The sequence below is a fragment of the Myxocyprinus asiaticus genome, chromosome 42 (genome assembly GCF_019703515.2).
Source record: "Myxocyprinus asiaticus isolate MX2 ecotype Aquarium Trade chromosome 42, UBuf_Myxa_2, whole genome shotgun sequence".
In the NCBI taxonomy this organism is placed as follows: Eukaryota; Metazoa; Chordata; class Actinopteri; order Cypriniformes; family Catostomidae; genus Myxocyprinus; species Myxocyprinus asiaticus.
In genome coordinates, this window is record NC_059385.1 from 25,959,795 (window position 1) to 25,977,261 (window position 17,467).

Genomic DNA, 17,467 nt, shown 5'->3' on the forward strand with positions numbered 1-17,467 from the left:
AAAACCAAACCATGGCAAATTGTTGAAATATACAGTGCATGCTGTGTGTGAAAGCTTAAATCATGAATGTTCTAAGTTGTCTCTCCTCCTGTTATCTATCCATAATTGCCTCTAGATGAGCCCTCTGAGATGAGTCCCAGTACTCCTGTCCCAGACGAGGACAGCGTGGTGTTCAGTAAACTGACATATTTGGGCTGTGCATCAGTAAATGCCCCTCGCAGTGAGGTGGAGGCCCTACGTATGGTCAGCATCCTTCGCAGCCAGTGCCAGATGCCCCTGGACATCACCCTCTCTGTGCCCGGAGTCTCTGAGGGCACCGTCAGGTACACTGGGAAGCAGGGATAGAATGGGAGGGGTGGAGCAGAAGAAAGACAGTGATGGCTATGTTTAGAATGGCGTAATGTCATAGAACTACAACTACTAGTAATGCACTATGTGTGCATGCACAATGTATCCAGATTATCTGCATGAAAAAAATGCAGTGCATAATAAAAATAGTTTATGTATATACTGTATTTTTTTTCTTAGACTTTTATCTGTAAGATAAACACTGGACAGTTTTTCTTGATGTAAAAATTTTTTTTTGATGACCATCAGGTTACTGGACCCTCAGAGCAGTGCTGAGATTGCCAACTACCCCATTTACAAGATCCTCTTTTGTGTTCGTGGCCACGACGGGACACCAGAGAGCGACTGCTTCGCCTTCACTGAGAGCCACTACAACGCTGAGATCTTCCGCATCCACGTCTTCCGCTGTGAAATCCAGGAGGCGGTGAGACAAACAAATACTTATCAAATATTTTTTGTAATGTTATAAATATATATATACTCCACCATCTTGGATAAAAATGTTCGCTGAGCTCGTCATAATGTATTCCGGTATTGCTTTATCCATGCACACATGTGATGCTTCCTTAGATTGTGGACAAAACAAGGTATCTTATAATACTGTTATATACTGTATATTGTACAGCCTTTTGTGTCAGGAACACACCATTGTTGCTGGCTAGGTAGGTAGCTTACTAGATTTTGGAACAAAACTGTTGATTAAGGAAATAGTGGAATGACATTTGGTATGGGTATGATCTTGGATTGTTTCTTTTTTTGTTTGTTTTTTTTGTCATCAATACTCCATATTATCATGGAGAATGAACATCCCATTGCTGATAATATTACTGCACTTTTAGGTTTCAACCAGAAGGGGGAGCATTTGTTGTTTTTAGTTTTTTATATGATATTAAGCATGCTTGCACATTGGAGGATCACACTTTTTGCTTCGATTTCTGTGTGACGAGGCCTCAGCTGTAAACTTCAATTTGGCCTAACATGCTCCAACAATGATCCAGTCCTTGTTATTCACACACACACACACACACACACACACACCCAGACACACTACAGCCATGTGCTCGAAGGCTTAAATTAAGTCTTAAATTAGTTCTTAGCATTTGTGCATCGTAACTGAAGCAATTGTAATTTGTGTTGTGTGTGTGTTTGTGTGTGTGTTAAAGTTCATTAAAGTTTGAAGGGGGCATTCATTTTAAAGCTATGAAATCAAAATTTACCCTATGCACTTTTATAATACACATTCCTGGTCTTATTGTGAACTGTTCATCAGTGCACATCAAAGACTAATTTTGTCTTTGTAAATTTTCTTCAAAATGTAACAACTTGCACTGCTTCAGAAATTACATTGGTTTTTGGCTATTATCAACTCTGTTGTGTAGAACATGTCTCATGTTGACCATTGTTAACCAATGTTTTATTTTTGACTTGAATTTCAGAGGTGAATCTTTGAAACACTAAGCCAAACGCACACGACAAGACTGAAGCTCATTGCCCTGCGCCCAAGTATTTGCTTTTTCAAATTTACTGATTGGACGGTTATTTAAAGCCGAAGGTACAGCATAGTTTAATCTTCTGTTTTAGCATATTGGTTGATTGACTGGTGATTAGGTGGCAGATTCGAATTGATGACCGTTTATACTACAAGCCCAATGTGGTCACCAGTGTTGTGTGTAATACATTACTAAGTAATTAATCACTGTAATTAAATTACTTTTTCATTGAAAAAGTAAAGTAAGGAATTACTCTTAATTTTTCAGTATTTTAACTAGAGTTACTTCTGATGTAATTGTGTTAAATACTGTATAGACTATAGAACAATTCTATATAAAACAATAGTGAATTTAAAATTGAAGTTTAACATCTAATAATAAAATTTATGTTTTCTAATTTAATGCTGCCCCCTTAAATTCTTTGGCTAGTTCATAAATAATTTATTTAATTTTATATGATTTATTTGAAAGAATTAAAAGGACAATTTCATGTCTGTTCTTATATTTTTCATCTGGTCGAGGTTAATAAAGGTTTTAGAAAGTAATTAGTAATGCAGTTACTTTTCAGACAGAGTAATTAGTACAGTAATCTAATTACACTGTACAAGATGTAATTAGTAGTTTGTAATACATTTTTGTTTTTTAGAGTAACTTACCCAACACTGGTGGTCACTTGTGTTTTTGACCACTTTCAACAACCTCCAAATTTGTGGACAAATGTGGACAAATCTTAAATAATTTTGGACTCCGTTTACACCTGTCTTTAGCGCCATCCTGTTTCAAATGGATCACCTAAAACGCAGGTTAATACAAGGTGTAAACGGGGCCAAAATGTCCTTTTGCCCGTCGCTTGTCGCAGTCGTGTCTGGCAGCAGATAGAGAAAGAAAAGAAGAGGCCCAAGGACAGAACCTTGGGAGACACCTTGTGAAAGGATGGCAATTATGTTGACCTATGGATATAAAATACCCTCTCTCACACGAATATGATTCAAACCAGGAAAGAGCAGTGCAGGATGTACCAAAATATGAAAGCCTGGAGAGGAGTATGGAGTGGGAAATGGTGTTGAATCCAGAGCTAAGATCTAAAAGAGTGAGATAATGAGGGCTTCAAGAAAGGGCATCATTTAGAAAGCCAAGGAGAGCTGTTTCAGTGCCCATGTAGTGTTCGCTTGGCATTAAAGTGGAAGTCAGACCCGTACTCTGTGACCAGTAATGATGCATCAGTCTTTAGGCAGTTGTACAGTATCTGTATCAGTATCTGTGCTAATGAGGGTGTTGATAACCTGAGAGCAGACCGACTGTGAGTCATTGTAATTCAGCCTCTGTTACTGGATGCTGTTTTGAATCCAATCACTGAGAAAGGTGTGTTTCTCTCTTTATAGGTCAGCAGAATACTTTACAGTTTTGCCACAGCCTTCCGACGATCAGCCAATAAAGCACCACTTGCTGCCAAGGCTCCGCCCCTCACGCCAGACAGTGACGTTTTCACCTTCACCGTCAGCCTGGAGATCAAAGAGGATGATGGGAAGGGCATATTTAGGTGACCCTCTATGACTTTTCTTCTCCCAGTCCATTCAGGTTCATTTTAGTCTTCCAAAGGCCTAGTCGTCTTTAACTGCATAATTAAATTAGGTGTTATTTTATGATATTCAGTCTTCGGAAGTCATCTGCCCTGTTTTGATTAAGGAAATGTTAAAAATAGAACAAATCTTCCGCCTCCCTCTCTTTCTCCCCATAAGTGTCGACACATGTTTCCTCTCATTAATCATGCTTTAAATCTTTGCCTCGTTCCTCTGCCGTACACAGTCTTCTTAACACTGAGTGTACAGCAGAACTTCACTGTACTACAGTGGGGAAAACTCACTTTAACTCACTTTGTTGATTGACTGTAGATATTAAAAAGCACTGTGCAGTATAATGGGCATCCAGGAAGAGGATAAGTCTTGACCTTTCCAACAACCATCTTCACGTACCTTACAGGGGGAAACTTTATGCACGTCTTAGGGGTGGTGGTGGTCTTGGTAAAAGGAATTGTTCACCCAAAAATAAGAAATTCTGTCATAATTTACTTACCCTCATGTCCACACCAAACTTATATTACTTTCTTATGCATAACACAAAAGGAGATATTTCAAAGAATGCAGTGATCACTGATTTCCATACAAAAGCATTTGATAGTGCCTCATTTTAAAGGAATAGTTCACCTAAAAATAAACACTCTCATGATTTACTCACCATCCTGGCATCCCAGAGGAGAATTTTATGATAAAAAATTGCTTAAATATTGATCTGTTTCTCACCCACACCTATCAAATCGTGTCTGAACACATCGATTTAACCACTGGAGTCGTATGGATTACTTTTATGCTCCCTTTATATGAATTTTGGAGCTTCACAATTTTGGCATCCATTCACATGCATTGTGTGGACCAACAGAGCTGAAATATTCTTCTAAAAATCTTAATGTGTGTTCTGCAGAAGAAAGAAAGTCATACACATCTGAGATGCCAAGAGGGTGAGTAAATCATGAGAGAATCTTCATTTTTAGGTGAACTATACCTTTAAGTAAAAAAAAAAAAAAAAAACACTCAAAAGTGTCATTAAAGTAGTCCATGCGACTCGTTTGTCATATTCCAAGTCTTCTGAAGGCATACGATTGCTTTATATGATGAACAGACCGAAATTTTTATTCACTCTCAAATCAAATCATTGATCATCTCATACTGTAGGCAACACCTCAAAAGTGGAAGTGAAAAGAGGGTTTGCTTTAGTTTTTGAAATGCTTGGTAGACCACTCTGCCAGGTATACCATCATACACACACACTTATTTGTTGTTCTTCATAGGTAATGTCAATTTAAATGAGCTTTATACTCGATTTTGTAATTCCTGAAAGGATATGATTTCTCTAAAATATTTTTCATATTGTTGTTGTTGTTTTTTCTAAACAGTAATCATTTTCTTGGGTATAAGTTGCACAAAATCAGCTCTGGGCCAGTGCTAACCAGGTGAATCTCACAAAATCTGTCAAGATCATGACATTATTTTCACGAAATCTGCCCGCACCCCAGATTCTCATTACTGTAATGGGAATTTGTTTTTACACTAATTAAATTGGAGAAGGAAAAAAAACATGGTCATATTTGTTGTAATGCCTTTAATTTATACTAATTTAAATGAAATGTTGTAATGCAGGAGTATGAGTATAATGAGAATAGTCCCTATTATATTCAATAATATACAGCATATATACCATAATATTCAATAGCCAGCTATTAAGAATTTTAGGTATAGTGCTGGGAAAGTAACTCAAAGTAATCTGCTTCTAATTACTATTTACTTCCCAAATTCAAATTCATGTTGCTAATTATTTATTAAAAGTTACTTTCTAGAACACTTTTCATTAAAAAAAAAAAAAGAAAAAAATATTTTTTTCTGCCCATAGAATTCAAAATAATGTCTGTATTTTTTTCCTTGTTCGTTGTTGGATGCAAGTCATACATTCAGCATCACTTGTTTCTCCTTTACAATGAATTATTAGCAGGTTCACATCCTTCAGCTGTGACAAAATCATGAACAGACCTACAGTTCATAATTCATGTTTTAAAGGGATGGTTTACCCAAAATGAAAATTCTTTCATCTTTTACTCACTCTCATGCCATCCCAGATGTGTATAACTTTCTTTCTTCAGCAGAACACAAAAATATTTTTAGAAAAATATTTCAGCTCTGTTGGTCCTTACAATGCAAGTGAATTGTGATCAAAATTTGTAGCTCCAAATATCACATAAAGAAAACAGAGAAGTAATCAATAAGACTCCAGTGTTTTAATCCATATCTCCAGAAGCAATATAATAGGTGTGAGTGAGAAACAGAACAATATTGAAGTCCTTTTTTACTCTAAATCTCCACATTAACTTTCACTTTCTCATGTGAAAGTGAAACTAAACAGGCGCCACATATGACTTTCAGATGTAAAAGTGAAAGTGGAGATTTAGAGTAAATTTTGATCTGTTTCTCACACACACCTATTATATTGCTTTTGGAGATATGGATTTAACCACTGGAGTCTTATGGATTACTTCTCTGTTTTCTTTATGTGATATTTGGAGCTACAAATCTCTGATCACCATTCACTTGCATTGTAAGGACCAACAGAGTTGAGATATTCTTCTAAAAATCTTTGTTTGTGTTCAGCAGAATAAAGAAAGTCATACACATCTGGGATGACATGAAGGTGAATAAGTGATGAGAGAGAATTTTCATTTTGGGTGAACTATCCCTTTAATTGTATTTTATATAAATAATTTTATTTTAGAAATATGCGTAACCCAAGTAATGTACTTAAAATTAATTAATTGAATTTAATGCTAGTAACTGTAATCTGATTGCAAGTGTTAAAAATGTTAATAATGTAATGATACATTACTTTTTATATCAAAAAAGCAATACGATTACAGTAATTAATAATGTTATAATCAGATTTAACCCAACACTGATTAGGAACTATAAACAAACTCAAAAAGTAAAATGTTTATAAAGACGCTGACTACCACCCCTGGAGTTCGTGAGTTCGAATCCCAGGGCGTGCTGAGTGACTCCAGCCAGGTCTCCTAAGCAACCAAATTGGCCCGGTTGCTAGGGAGGGTAGAGTCACATGGGGTAACCTCCTCGTGGTCGCTATAATGTGATTCGCTCTCGGTGGGGCGCGTGGTGAGTTGAGCGTGGATGCTGCTGTGGATGACGTGAAGCCTCCACACACGCTATGTCTCCGCAGATGCGGAGGCAACTGAGATTCGTCCTCCGCCACCCGGAGTCACCAGTCACTACGCGACCATGAGGACTTGGAGTGCATTGGGAATTGGGCATTCCAAATTGGGGAGAGAAAAAAGGGGAGAAAAAAAAAAGTAAAATGTTTAGGCATATAATGGTTATAAGAATTTGAGAGGAAAATGTTCTGAAGTCATGAAAATAATGTAAAAATGCAAAAAAATAAAAAAATAAAATACAAATATTGGTCCTAAATATAGGCTTCAGATTCTTTACAAAGAAATATAATGTCTTATTTTTCTCTCTTCATTTTGGGGTGAAATATGACATGGACATGTTTTTGTGAAATTTACCCAACCAAGATTTTGAAAACTCCTCTGTGTCCAACAGTGCTGTGTCAAAGGATAAGGACAGGCAGAGCTTTAAACTGCGGCCAGGCATGGACAAGAAGATAGTGATCTATGTCCAACAGACGTCCAACAAAGAGCTGGCCATCGAGAGGTATGTTCTCTCTGCAGTTACACAGGGTCTCTACACCGAGAGGACATCCTTATCCAGAACAGCCCCCTGTCTCCCATAACAACCAATAATTCATTTATTAATGATAAACAAGAGCTGAATTATGTCTCCTCAAAGCTCAAGTGTTCCTCTCGGGCCATGAGAAAATGGAGAATAGTTTTTCATTTATTGTGACTGATGTTGTGGTGTACCGAAGTCAACCCTGGATGAACACACAGCTGGGTTTTGTGTTTTCTCAGGCTTTGCAGCCACAAATTGGCATGTGAATACACAGTTGTGCAGTTTATGTGTCTTGTTGCTCTGTAGGTCCTGTTTAAGTTTAAGGGATATTTCACCCAAAAATGAAAATTCTGTCTTCTATTACTCACCCAAATTTTGTTTCAGACCCATATGACCTGCAAAAAAGATTTTCATGCTGTAAACCATAATGTTGTCATTACTGGAAGTTTAAGTGAAGTTTACTTTACTTGAAATATCAAGTTTTGGGCTCATAACACAAATCCAAGTTCCTTGAACTTATTTTTCTTAATAATCCATAGATTTAAGATTTTAGGTTTTAATAACTCAAACTGTTGGGTACAAAATTGAGGCTATAGGGAATACCCACAATGCCTTGCACTTTGTTTTCTTGGTCAAAGGGAACATATGTGGCATTTAAATAGTTGTTATTAAGAATTCATAGAGGTTTTAGCTCTATTGTATTATTATTTATGTTGTTTTGTTACAAATAGTTGTTTCATGTGATGTCACCATTATGGTGATCTGTGTCCCCTTTGGCCAAGTTGGGCCCTGTTAAATCTATTTCAGCTCACCTTGGGCATGTGCAACTGAAGTAGAGGTATACATTTCTTTGGAGAATTACGTTTATTTACTGATTGGCCTGTAATAAGTTAATAATATTTTAATCATTATTTAAGCGGTGTTGTTGTATGACCTAAATTTGAGTTGAAACAACAACATTTAAATAGCAAATATGAGTTAAGTGTACTTGCATCTAGTTACCTTAAAGGAATATTTCAGCCAAAAATGAAAATTCTCTCATCTTTTAATCACCCTCATGCCATCTTAGATGTGTATGGCTTTCTTTCTTCTGCTGAACACAAATGAAGATTTTTAGAAGAATTTCTCAGCTCTGTAGGTCCTTAAAATGCTACAATGACAATAGAACTTTGAAGCTCCAAAAGCACATAAAGGCAGCATAGAAGTAGTCCATATGACTCAAGTGGTTTACTCTGTCTTCAGAAGCGATATGATGATGAGTGATAAACAGATCAATATTTTATTCCTTTTTTACTATAAATTCTCTTTCCTGCCCAGTAGGTGGTGATATGCATGACGAATGTGAATTGCCACAAAAACAAAAGAAGAAGAATGTGAAAGTGGAGATTTATAGTAAAAAAGGACTTAAATATTTATCAGTTTCTAACCCACACCTATCATATCATTTCAGAAGTAATGGATTTGACCACTGGAGTTGTGTGGATTACTTTTATGCTGCATTTATGTGCTTTTTGGAGCTTCAAAGTTCTGGTCACCATTCACTTGCATTGTATGAACCTACAGAGCTGAGATCTTCTTTTAAAAATCTTCATTTGTGCTCCGCAGAAGAAAGAAAGTCATACACATCTGGGATGGCATGAGGGTGAGTAAATAATGAGATCATTTTCTTTTTTGGGTGAACTATCCCTTTAACTTAAATTGTTAAGTTCATTTGATATGAACACCAAGTTAAGTGAACTTGATTACACAAGTTTTGGAGACACCATTATGCAATTCAATTGAGGGAACGAGTTTACTCAATCAATTAATTGAGTAGAATCAACCTATTAAGGTTTATAGTATAGAGATGTTAGACAGAATGTAAGCCTTGGTCACCATTCACTTTATTTGATTCTTCTATACAATAAAAGTAAATGGTGACGGAAACTAAAGTTTCGTCAATGAAGGAAGGAAAGTTTTACGGGTTTGGAACAACATGAGGGTGAGAAATGGTGACATAATTTGTATTATTGGGTGAACTATCCCTTTAAGTGTTTGTGTGTGTTTTACAGGTGTTTTGGTCTGCTCTTGAGCCCAGGAAAGAACGTAAAGAACAGTGACATGCACCTGCTTGACTTGGTAGGTGGCGTTTCATATTTAGATAACTAAATTAACAATTAAGGTCCTCCATTCAGGTAAAAACGAAAACTCACAGCTAAATCAGAGTAAGCTAGACCTCATACATAATCTATCATCAGAGTCAGGCAAGGATAAATGTGCAAGAGATGAGCTTTAAACAGATGCACAAATATTGATCTGATGGGGACATCAAACTCTTCAAGACCGAATGCTGGAGGTGACACACATCCTGTGGCTTCTAAACAGAATTGTGTAACATTCAGATAAACACAGATTTCTGAAACAGCTTTTTCATTGGCCACACAATCTCATGTAGTAATGTTTCACAAGCCCAGAAGTGTTGTCCTCCATACTATTAGTTCCGCAGACAGTGTCAACCAATCAGCTGTCTGGATTTTGGCTGGGACGGCTCCCAGTTGTTTAATTCAGCATGAGTGAATCACATTGTGTTTATAGCCACAAATTTAATTTTTATGAAGTCAAGATTATGTTTGACTCTGTTTCTGTTCTCTCTGTTTATTCTCTTATTCCATTGGCTGTCCTCACCATCTCTCCTTTGTTGGTCTGTTAGGAATCAATGGGCAAGAGTTCAGATGGGAAGTCTTACATCATCACAGGGAGCTGGAATCCAAACACTCCACAGTTTCAGGCTGTGAACGAGGAGACACCCAAAGGTAAAGACATACAGTATGTGCACACTCAGTTCGTACTAGGTGACTAGATTTGACACACTTCATTGGAATGCAGGAAATTCATAGGCACTGTAATGATGGCCGTCCTGCGAAGACTTGCGTATATGGCCTGCACCCCTGAGTCTTCTCTTTACTGTTGTACATGAAATTGGTGTTGAGCGGGTAGAATTCAATGAAGCTGTCAGCTGAGGACATGTGAGGCGTCTATTTCTCAAACTAGAGACTCTGATGTACTTATCCTCTTGTTTAGTTGCACATCTGGGCTTTCCACATCTCTTTCTGTCCTTGTTAGAGCCAGTTGTCCTTCGTCTTTGAAGACTGTAGTGTACACCTTTGTATGAAATCTTCAATTTATTTGGCAATTTCAAGCATTGTATAGCCTTCATTCCTCAAAATAATGATTGACTGACAAGTTTCTAGAGAAAGCTGTTTCTTTTTTGCCATTTTTTACCTAATATTGACCTTAAGACATGCCAGTCTGTGGCAACTCAAAAACAAACACAAAGACAATGTTAAGCTTTAACGAACCAAATAGCTTTCAACTGTGTTTGATATAATGGCAAGTGATTTTCTAGTACCAAATTAGCAATTTAGCATGATTACTCAAGGATAAGGTGTTGGAGTGATGGCTGCTGGAAATGGGGCCTGTCTAGATTTGATCAAAAATGACTTTTTTCAAATAGTGATGGTGCTGTTTTTTACATCAGTAATATCCTGACTATACTTTGTGATCAGTTGAATGCCACTTTGGTGAATTAAAGTACCAATTTCCTTCTGAAACAGCAAAATCTGAATTGTACTCAAATACCAAATTAATTGAAATTAAATTAAATAATTGTTTAATTCTTATGAAAAAAGGGAAAGTAGACGTTTCCTAATTTTAACACTTTTTTAAAAATACATTTATTATAGAGGGGGGTTAAAATGTTGGGCTAGGAGGCAAAGGAAAGAAATTCTATAATTATAAAAAAAAAAAAAAAAGGAAACAATCTTTTAATTTAATTTCATTAAAATCATCCAAGTGAATGAAAAAGTTCCCCTCATGCAGTAGTAGGTCATGATGTAAAAATCTTGAAAATGTTTACATTTCGGATCTGTAAATGGTCACTCTGTTGCACTGACAGAAATGCAATCATTTCTCACCTCTTTAAAAAACAATATCTGAAATGTTTTCTGAAATGCTGATGATAATAACAGCAGTATTGAGTACAGTGTTTCTCAAGTTGTGCACAAATACCAAATAATTTGAAAACATGATTTTTATGAAAAAATGGAAAGTAGACTTTCCAATTTTAGCATTGTTAAAGTACACTTATTATGAGGGGGAAGCTAAAATGTCGGGCTGGGGGACAGAATAGAGAAATTCTTTAATTATTCCAAATAAACAAATCTGAAAAATGTTGCTGCTTTTTTTTTTCTTTTTTTTTTTTTTTCTTTAAAACAATTTGCAGTGGTTCTCAACCAGGGGGCCTCAGCAAACTTCCAAGCAGTGTTATTATAGTTAAATTATTGGAAAAAAAACTTAAACTAAAATACTTTTTCATAACTCCAAAACAAACTAAAATAAAGAAAAATGATATCGAATTCATCTTAGTTTTAGTTTTCGACATAATATGGTGAATATGGGCAAAGTGGGACAATTTTGGAAATTGTTCTTTTCTTGACACTTTAAATTATGATCCAAATGACACATAACCTAAGATTATACCTTTGAAGAAAGCTTAGGATGTTTTCTACCTTAGTCAAAAGAGAAAAAATTAAGAAATATTCAATACTGGGAAGAAGAACCTTTGAAGATCCTCTTTTTATAACCTATTTGTTAACTGACTGGGAGCCATAAGTGTCTGCGTCGGGGGGTGTCCCTCCCAAGGGGAAGACACAGCGGAGACCACACCCTGCCCAAAACTCAGAGCATGACAACGGGGGGCAGAGGGGCCTCTGCCCAAGGAAGACGCAGTTGCCGACAGCGAAACGATTTTGCGGAAGATATCACATGGGGTCGCCTTCGGGAAATCAGCACATGTGGAGCACCTACCTCAGTACCGGGGCTCATTAGCGCACGTACTGGATCAGTCAGCGAGTTTTTCCTCAAACTCAACTGCCAGAGGGCTAAGGAGGAAAGTCATCCAGGGATCACAGTCTGTGAACATGACTGGGAGTCAAGAGCACATGTCTTCACCTCAAGGGAGGGGAAAGGCACTATGCGCAAGCAGTACACACGGCCAGTTGTCCCGGAACTTACCTGCTCTGCCTGCCAATACACGGGACGAGACCGGCTCAACCCGGAGATTGTAGAACCTCACAAAGGTGTTGTACATGAGCTGCTCTGCAGATGTCTGCCAAAGAGGTGCCACTGGCCAGGGCCCAGGAGGCCACCACACTCCTGGTAGAGTGGGCTCGTAACCCCGCAGGGGGTGGCACATCCTGAGCCTGATATGCCATCGCGATGGCGTCAATGACCCAGTGGGTGATCCTCTGTTTGGAGACAGCGCTTCCTTTCCGCTGTGCACCAAAGCAGATAAAGAGCTGCTCAGAGCTTCTAAGGCTCTGCGTGTGATCCAAATAGATGTGTAAAGCTCGCACCGGACACAGCAACGCCAAGGCTGGGTCTGCCTCCTCCTGGGGCAGCGCTTGCAGGTTCACCACCTGATCCCTAAAAGGGGTCGTGGGAACCTTGGGCACATAGCCCAGTCGGGGTCTCAGGATCACGTGAGAGTAACCCAGACCGAACTCCAGGCACGATTCGCTAACAGAGAACGCCTGCAGTTCCCCTACCCTTTTGATGGAAGTGAGCGCAGTCAGGAGGGCAGTCTTCAAAGAGAGTGCCTTAAGCTCAGCTGACTCCAAAGGCTCAAAGGGAGCTCCCTGTAGACCCCGAAGGACTACAGGGAGGTCCCACGAGGGGACTAGGTGCGGTCTGGAGGGATTCAACCTCCTAGCACCTCTCAGGAACCTGATGATCAAGTCGTGCTTCCCCAAGTACTTACCATCTACTGCATCGTGATGCGCCGAAATAGCGGCTACATACACCTTCAGGGTGGAAGGGGCCAGCCGCCCCTCCAGCCTCTCCTGCAGGAAGGAAAGCACCGATCCGACTGCGCATCTCTGGGGGTCTTCGCGTCGGGAAGAACACCACTTAGCGAACAGACGCCACTTCAAGGCATACAGGCGCCTCATAGAGGGCACCCTAGCCTGAGTGATCATGTCTACCACCGCGGGTGGTATGCCACTTAGGTCTTCTGTGTCCCGTCCAGGGGCCAGACATGGAGATTCCAGAGGTCTGGTCACGGGTGCCAGATGGTTCCCCGTCCCTGAGAAAGAAGGTCCTCCCTCAGGGTAATTCACCAGGAGGGGGCTGTCACGAGGAGCGTGAGATTCGAGAACCACGTCTGGGTGGGCCAGTAGGGTGCTACTAGGATGATCTGATCCTCATCCTCCCTGACCTTGCACAGGGTCTGTGCAAGTAGGCTTACTGGGGGAAATGCGTATTTGCGTAGTCCAGGGGGCCAGCTGTGTGCCAGCGCATCTATACCGAGAGGTGCCTCGGTCAGGGCGTACCAAAGCGGGCAGTGGGAGGATTCCCGGGAAGCAAACAGGTCTACCTGTGCTCAACCGAATCAACTTCAAATCAGCTGGACCACCTGAGGGTGGAGTCTCCACTCTCCCCTGAGGGTAACCTGACATGACAGCGCGTCCGCTGTGGTGTTGAGGTCACCCGGGATGTGAGTGGCTTGTAGTGACTTGAGACGCTGCTGACTCCAGAGGAGGAGATGGCGGGCAAGTTGTGACACGCGATGGGAGCGTAGACCGCCTTGATGGTTGATGTACGCTACCATCACTGTGTTGTCCGTCCGGACCAACATGTGCTTGCGCTGGATCAATGGCTGGAACCTCCGCAGGGTGAGCAGTACTGCCAACAACTCTAGGCAGTTGATGTGCCAACGCAGCCACAGGCCAGTCCAGGAGCCGGCGGCTGTGTGCCCATTGCATACGGCTCCCCAGCCTGTCTTGGAGGCCTCTGTTGTAACCACGACGCGCCTGGAGACCTGCTCTAGGGGAACCCCTGCCCGTAGAAATGCAAGGCCGGTCTGAGGGCTGAAGATGTGGCGACAGATCAGTGTGATGGTCACACGATGTGTCCCGCGGCGCCATGCCCATCTCGGGACTCTAGTCTGCAGCCAGTGCTGAAGCGGTCTCATATGCATCAACCCGAGCAGTGTGGCCGCCGCTGAGGATGCCATATGCCCCAGGAGCCTCTGAAAATGTTTCAGTGGAACCGCTGTCCTCCGTCTTAACACCTTCAGACAGTTTAGCACCGACTGCGTGCGCTCGTTCGTGAGGCGCACTGTCATCGAGACTGAGTCCAACTCCAAACCGAGAAAAGAGATGCTCTGAACCAGAAAGAGCTTGCTCTTTTCCCAGTTGACCCGAATCCCAAATCGGCTGAGGTGCCGGAGCACGAGGTCCCTGTGTGCGCACAGCAACTCTCGAGAGTGAGCTAGGATTAGCCAGTCATCGAGATAGTTGAGGATGCGGATGCCCACTTCCCTTAGCGGGGCAAGGGCTGTCTCTGCGACCTTTGTGAAGACGCGAGGGGACAAGGACAGGCCAAAGGGGAGGACCTTGTACTGGTACGCCTGGCCTTCGAAGGCAAACCGCAGGAAGGGTCTGTGTCGAGGTAAGACCAAGACGTGGCAGTACGCGTCCTTCAGGTCTACCACCATGAACCAATCTTGATGCCGGATGCTCGTTAGAGTGTGTTTTTGCATCAGCATCTTGGGCGGGAGTCTGTGCAAAGCCCGGTTCAGTACTCGCAGGTAGCGGCGTTCTTGCCCTTCACCGAGGTGAAGCGGACACGGCTGAACCTGGGCGGGCGCCTGGTGAACTGAATCGCGTAGCCAAGTCGGACGCTCCGGGTCAGCCATCGCGACGGGTTGGAAAGCGTGAGCCATGCGCCCATACTCCGGGCGAGGGGGACCAAGGGAATGATCACGTCGGACGTAACGGCGGGTGGGGCCTCGCTGCGGGGCAGAGCTCGAGGTGCCACGTTGAGGGGACTTGAGCCCCGTGGCTGTGCTGAGTCCAGGGACATCGAAGCACTTACCTGGCTCCTGCCGACCAACATAAGATTTGCCGAGGAGGGGGGAGGAGGAATCTCGTCCCTGTAGTCCACCGGAACCAATCCCGTGTGGGTGTGTTTGTGCCACAGCTGGGCGCACAGGGGCGGGGGGTCCACCGCTGGAGCGCCATACCTGCCAAAATGGGACAGTGGACGGTGGTCGTGACGACGGCCGTGTGCACCGGATGTGTGACCCAGGAGATGAGGGAACCAGGCTTTTGGGTGCCGCAGCCTCCTGGGCATGTGGCGACAAAAGATTCTCTTCTCGGCCCTCCACCGGGGGATGCAGTGGTCTGTCGATCAGCCCCAGAGAAGTGGGTCTCCTCGCCCCTGGGTCGCCCGTCTCGGGGTCGCTTCAAAGCCTTCCTCGGGTTCTTAGCGGCTGGCCACGAAATGGGTGGTGTCTGCGTCCTGCGGAGGGCTCCACGCCGGAGCCGGGCCATGGGGAAGGGCTGTGGCAGAGCCGGTGTTGTTTCTGCAGGAGGATGCCCTTGGCAATGAGCAGACAGGGTGCGGGGTCTTAAGCCGCGCTGGGGCAGGATATGTTGTAAGGCCTCCGTCTGCTTCTTCATCGCCGAGAACTGCTGGGCAAAGTCCTCGATGGCATCGCCAAACAGACCAACCTGGGAAATGGGGGCATCAAGGAACCATGCCTTGTCCACCTCTCCCATCTCGACCAAGTTGAGCCAAAGGTGGCGCTCCTGGACTACCAGGGTGGACATCGCCTGCCGGAGAGACCGCGCCGTGACATTCATCGCACAGAGAGCGAGGTCAGTCGCCGAACGCAGTTCCTGCATCAATCCCGGTTCAGAACTACCCTCGTACAGTTCTTTTAGCGCCTTGGCTTGGTGTACTTGCAGGAGTGCCATGGCGTGCAGGGCGGAGGTGGCTTGTCCAGTGGCACTGCAGGCCACAGTCGTCAGGGACGACATAATCCTACAGGCCCTGGATGGGAGCTTCGGGCGCCCATGCCACGTGGCGGTGCTCTGCGGACACAAGTGCACCGTGAGCGCCTTATCCACCTGGGGGATCACCAAATACCCCCTGGCTGCTCCACCATCGAGGGTAGTGAGAGCGGGGGAGCTGAAAGACCAGGACCGGGCAGTAAAAGGTGCCTCCCACGATCTTGTCAGCTCCTCATGCACTTCCGGCAAGAAAGGAACGGGGGTGGGGGGTGGCCGTGGGTGGCACCCCGAGCCCAGAAACCAATCGTCGAGCCGCGAGGGTTCAGGGGAGAGTGGAGGGTTCCACTCTAGCCCAATGCTTGCGGCCGCCCGGGAAAGCATGTCCGTCATTTCCGCGTCGGCGTGAGACTGAGCGACCATTCCCGAAGGAGGAAGCCCAGCCGAAGCCTCTGCGTCAGACTGGACGAGCCCGCTCTCCGATGCTGCGCTTGATAACTCATCGCCTTCCCGAGCTCCAAATGAGAAGTCGAACTCGCGCTGAGACTAGCCGGCAGTCTCGTGCGAGAGGTAGAAGGACCGGTGCGGGGGGCCGCTGGGGTGGCTTGCTTTCTTACGAAAAGCAAGCCGCGACCGCAACGTTGCCATGGTCATGTTCACACAATGAGGACATGACTCATCCACGAACGATGTCTCCACGTGGGCAGTGCCCAGACACGTAAGACAGCGATCATGGCCGTCAGAAGAGGAGAGATAACGACCGCAACCAGGAATATCACACAAACGGAAAGACATCTTAAAAAGACGTTCCGCGTGTGCCGCTCTTTTTGTGAATGAAAATATACTCTTTTAGAATATACTCTCTTATCTTTGCTCTGCCGAAGCACCCAGGGGCGTTCTCTGCACTCCACGGGTGCAGAGGGGGAGAAGCCGCTGAAATGTGCCGTAAATCCAGAAGTTTTGAGGTGCGTCTTTGGAGGGAATTGAATTCAGTGCACTGAATACAACCGCTCGGCTCCAAAGAGAAAAATCTGAATGAGTGGCTGCATACCAGCCGTATGTCCGGGGGAGTGGCATGCAATTTCCACTTGCCAATTCTCATTGCCCTTTTTCATAAAAGCAGGGGTGTTTGGGGCTCCCAAGAGTGACCCCTAGTGTCACTACATCGACACAACGTCGAGTGAGTGACAGATAGGGAACTAACGAAAACTAAACTAAATTGTAATGAAAAATTGAATATAAAATAGAAATAAAAACTAAATTAAAAATCCCAAACTATAATAACACTGCTTTCAAGGGGCCACAAGATGCCTCAGAATAATTTGAAATAAGTAATATTTACATTCTAACTTAAAAGAAAATGCTAAAAACAGCAAAATAATTAAGATGTAAACATAAATAAAAAATAAGATTTCTTAGTGTAGTTCAGCAAATCCTTTATTGGGATTTATTGTTTTTATTAAGGAATATACAGTTCACGAATTACAAAATTTTGCTACATTATTTATTT

General features: G+C 42.8%; 1 protein-coding gene across 2 annotated transcripts in view; it reads left to right on the plus strand.

Moving 5' to 3' along the window:
• LOC127432493 (rab GTPase-activating protein 1) overlaps window positions 1–17,467 on the plus strand; it is a 157,679-nt gene that overhangs the window by 43,043 nt on the left and 97,169 nt on the right. For both annotated transcript variants that reach the window (XM_051683625.1, XM_051683624.1), the window contains exons 5-10: window positions 116–323; window positions 598–772; window positions 3,221–3,378; window positions 6,998–7,108; window positions 9,178–9,244; window positions 9,816–9,918. In XM_051683625.1, the coding sequence (XP_051539585.1) occupies window positions 116–323; window positions 598–772; window positions 3,221–3,378; window positions 6,998–7,108; window positions 9,178–9,244; window positions 9,816–9,918 (822 nt within the window). The remainder of the gene's footprint in view (window positions 1–115; window positions 324–597; window positions 773–3,220; window positions 3,379–6,997; window positions 7,109–9,177; window positions 9,245–9,815; window positions 9,919–17,467) is intronic.